This window comes from Gossypium hirsutum, chromosome D07 (assembly GCF_007990345.1).
Source record: "Gossypium hirsutum isolate 1008001.06 chromosome D07, Gossypium_hirsutum_v2.1, whole genome shotgun sequence".
Classification (NCBI taxonomy): domain Eukaryota; kingdom Viridiplantae; phylum Streptophyta; class Magnoliopsida; order Malvales; family Malvaceae; genus Gossypium; species Gossypium hirsutum.
In genome coordinates this window covers 46,882,228-46,884,777 of record NC_053443.1, presented here as the reverse complement: position 1 = coordinate 46,884,777, position 2,550 = coordinate 46,882,228, and the positions used below count along the sequence as shown (strand labels likewise).

General features: G+C 34.0%; 1 protein-coding gene across 1 annotated transcript; it reads left to right on the top strand.

The window, feature by feature from the left end:
- Window positions 1–492: 492 nt before the first annotated feature.
- Window positions 493–1,962, top strand: LOC107954835 (transcription factor MYB20). The gene is made up of 3 exons (XM_016890523.2): window positions 493–831; window positions 909–1,038; window positions 1,121–1,962. The coding sequence occupies exons 1-3, from the start codon at window positions 699–701 to the stop codon at window positions 1,746–1,748; spliced, it is 891 nt and encodes a 296-aa protein (XP_016746012.1). The 5' UTR covers window positions 493–698; the 3' UTR covers window positions 1,749–1,962.
- Window positions 1,963–2,550: the final 588 nt, after the last annotated feature.

Here is a 2,550-nt window from a genome sequence, read left to right as displayed (position 1 = left end):
AAAGTTTATAAGAAAATATTTGATAAGTGAATAATGTAGTAGAGAATGTAACATCTCAGTGTTTTGACCCGATCTTCGGGTTGGGTATGGAGATGTTACAGTGAATAGAGTCTTATCAGTTCAGAAAATGTCTTACGGAAAAGAAAAAAAATTAGTAAGACATTTTACAAGAATAAAGGGATAATTTTACATTGACCATCCTATTTTACATGAAACAAACATCGGAAAAGGGTGAAAATATTTTTTTGTAAAAACTTTTAGCTTGAAACAAAAATATATAAACCAAAATTTAATTGATTATTAGGTAAACTTTTAATAAATATATTTTGTCATTAGTATCGTGGGTGCTATAATATATATGTGAAACATTTTATTAATATTACTTTTTCTCAAAGTGGCGTTCCATGGTTGTCTCATTGATATACACGTTTTAGCCCAGACAAAAAGTAATGGTATTAAAATAAAAAATATATAAAAAGAAAAGGGTGAGCTTGGGGGGTAGGGGATGATTCATTTATAATATAAGGTGGAAACTTGCTTTTGTGCCTTACTATCACCGCATCATCAAACTTGAAAAGAGTGTCCTTTCTCTTAAATTCCCTGGTAGAGAGTGGTATATGATCAGTTTGAGACTTTGAGTTCATTGTACAAAGTAAATCTTTATTGGAAGCCTTTGGGAAGAGAAGAAAAAAAAACAAATGGGAAGGCAACCATGTTGTGATAAAGTTGGGTTGAAGAAAGGGCCATGGACTGCTGAAGAAGATAAGAAGCTTTTTAATTTCATCCTCACCAATGGTCAATGCTGTTGGAGAGCTGTTCCTAAGCTTGCAGGTCTTTCTCTCACCCGCATTGTGTGACTGATGATTATATATAACAACTTTGAATTTATATATGTGTCTGTATTGCAGGACTGTTAAGGTGTGGAAAGAGTTGCAGGCTGAGATGGACAAATTATCTTAGGCCAGACTTGAAAAGAGGACTTTTATCTGAATACGAAGAGAAAATGGTGATTGATCTCCATGCTCAACTTGGCAACAGGTTTTTATTCATCCTTTGCCTTGTGTTTTTGTTGTTTTTTGGGGGGTTAAATAATTTTTGTTTTCCTTGTACACATTTGCAGATGGTCTAAGATAGCTTCTCATCTCCCTGGAAGAACTGATAATGAGATTAAGAACCATTGGAATACTCACATTAAGAAAAAACTGAGGAAAATGGGGATTGATCCTCTCACCCACAAGCCATTAACCACAACCCAAGAACATCATCCCCAACAGCAGCGAGATGAGCAGAAGAAACAAGCTGCAAAGCCTGATGATGCCAGGTCTCAAGCACCAAAGGAACCTGAAGCTGAAACATCTTTAAAATCCACAATAACAGAAGCGAAGGAGGAAGAGCCAATGAATAACATTGGCATCGATGGTTTTTGCACAGATGAGGTTCCATTGATTGAATCCCATGAAATTCTGTTACGTAATCCTGCACCATCAATATCTTCATCCTCATCCTCTTCGTGTCACTCTTCCATGTTCCTTGAAGAACTGCAGTTCTCTGATTTTGAATGGCCCTGTGATGATTACAACACAAGCAACAAGGATTTGAGCTTGTGGGATGATGATTTCAACATTTGGGATTTTCTAAGCAATGATGACACCGACAAAAAGCTAGCTCTTGATTCATTATCATCTCCTCTAATGCAGTGCCCAAGGATGGGTTTTGATCAAGATTCTCGCCCATATCAACTTCTCTAATTTATTTTGAGGTTTTTTATTTTTAATTTCGATGTGGCTCTTATTTGTTGTAACTTGCCTCTCACTTGTCATACAAAGAGAAAGAAAGAAAAATAAGATACCAAGAATGAGTTGCCAAAAACCCATACTTTTTTTTTTTCTTTTCCAACACAATTCTCAAATACTTTCTCAAAGGACATTACTATGGTGTTAGCTGCAAATTATTATTATTGTTATTATTATTATTCAACCAAATTGAGGGTGCATTTATTGATAAATGCAAGTTTGTAAATTAATTTGCATTGCATTCGTTACTTTGTCTTAACTTGGCAACCACTATTTTAAAAGATTGCTTTGTCGTGTTAGCCTATACCCGTAGATTACTAGTAACAATGACAATGGTCCAACCGTATATATAAAATATAATATAATCAAACAAAGTATATGTCAAAATCTAAAAGTTAAGACTTGCCATACCCTCTCTCTCAAGTTTTTGATTTTATTTTATTTTTATATATTTTCGTTTTATTGTTGTTTGTAGCTATCTCTCTTAATGATATTGTCTTCAAAATTTGAACTTACATTTCCTCATGAAAAATATAATCTAACTTGTCATTGCACTCAACATTTGTTGGCATTACCTAACTTTTATTTACTATCGTTAGAATTTACATTGGATACTTTGAATGTCCTTTTCGAACATTCGAACTATCTCCATGGCATTAGAATGCCCAAAAAGAAAATTCGAATGTCATGATATCGTGGTCATATCAATTAGGTTCTTTATCAGTTTAACCATTAGTTTGGGCATTAAATGTCAGCT

Coding starts and splice junctions, on each gene's coding strand:
- LOC107954835 (XM_016890523.2), top strand. CDS start 699: ATGGGAAGGCAACCATGTTGTGATAAAGTTGGGTTGAAGAAAGGGCCA. Junction 832..908: donor AGCTGTTCCTAAGCTTGCAG/GTCTTTCTCTCA, acceptor TCTGTATTGCAG/GACTGTTAAGGTGTGGAAAG. Junction 1,039..1,120: donor CATGCTCAACTTGGCAACAG/GTTTTTATTCAT, acceptor ACACATTTGCAG/ATGGTCTAAGATAGCTTCTC.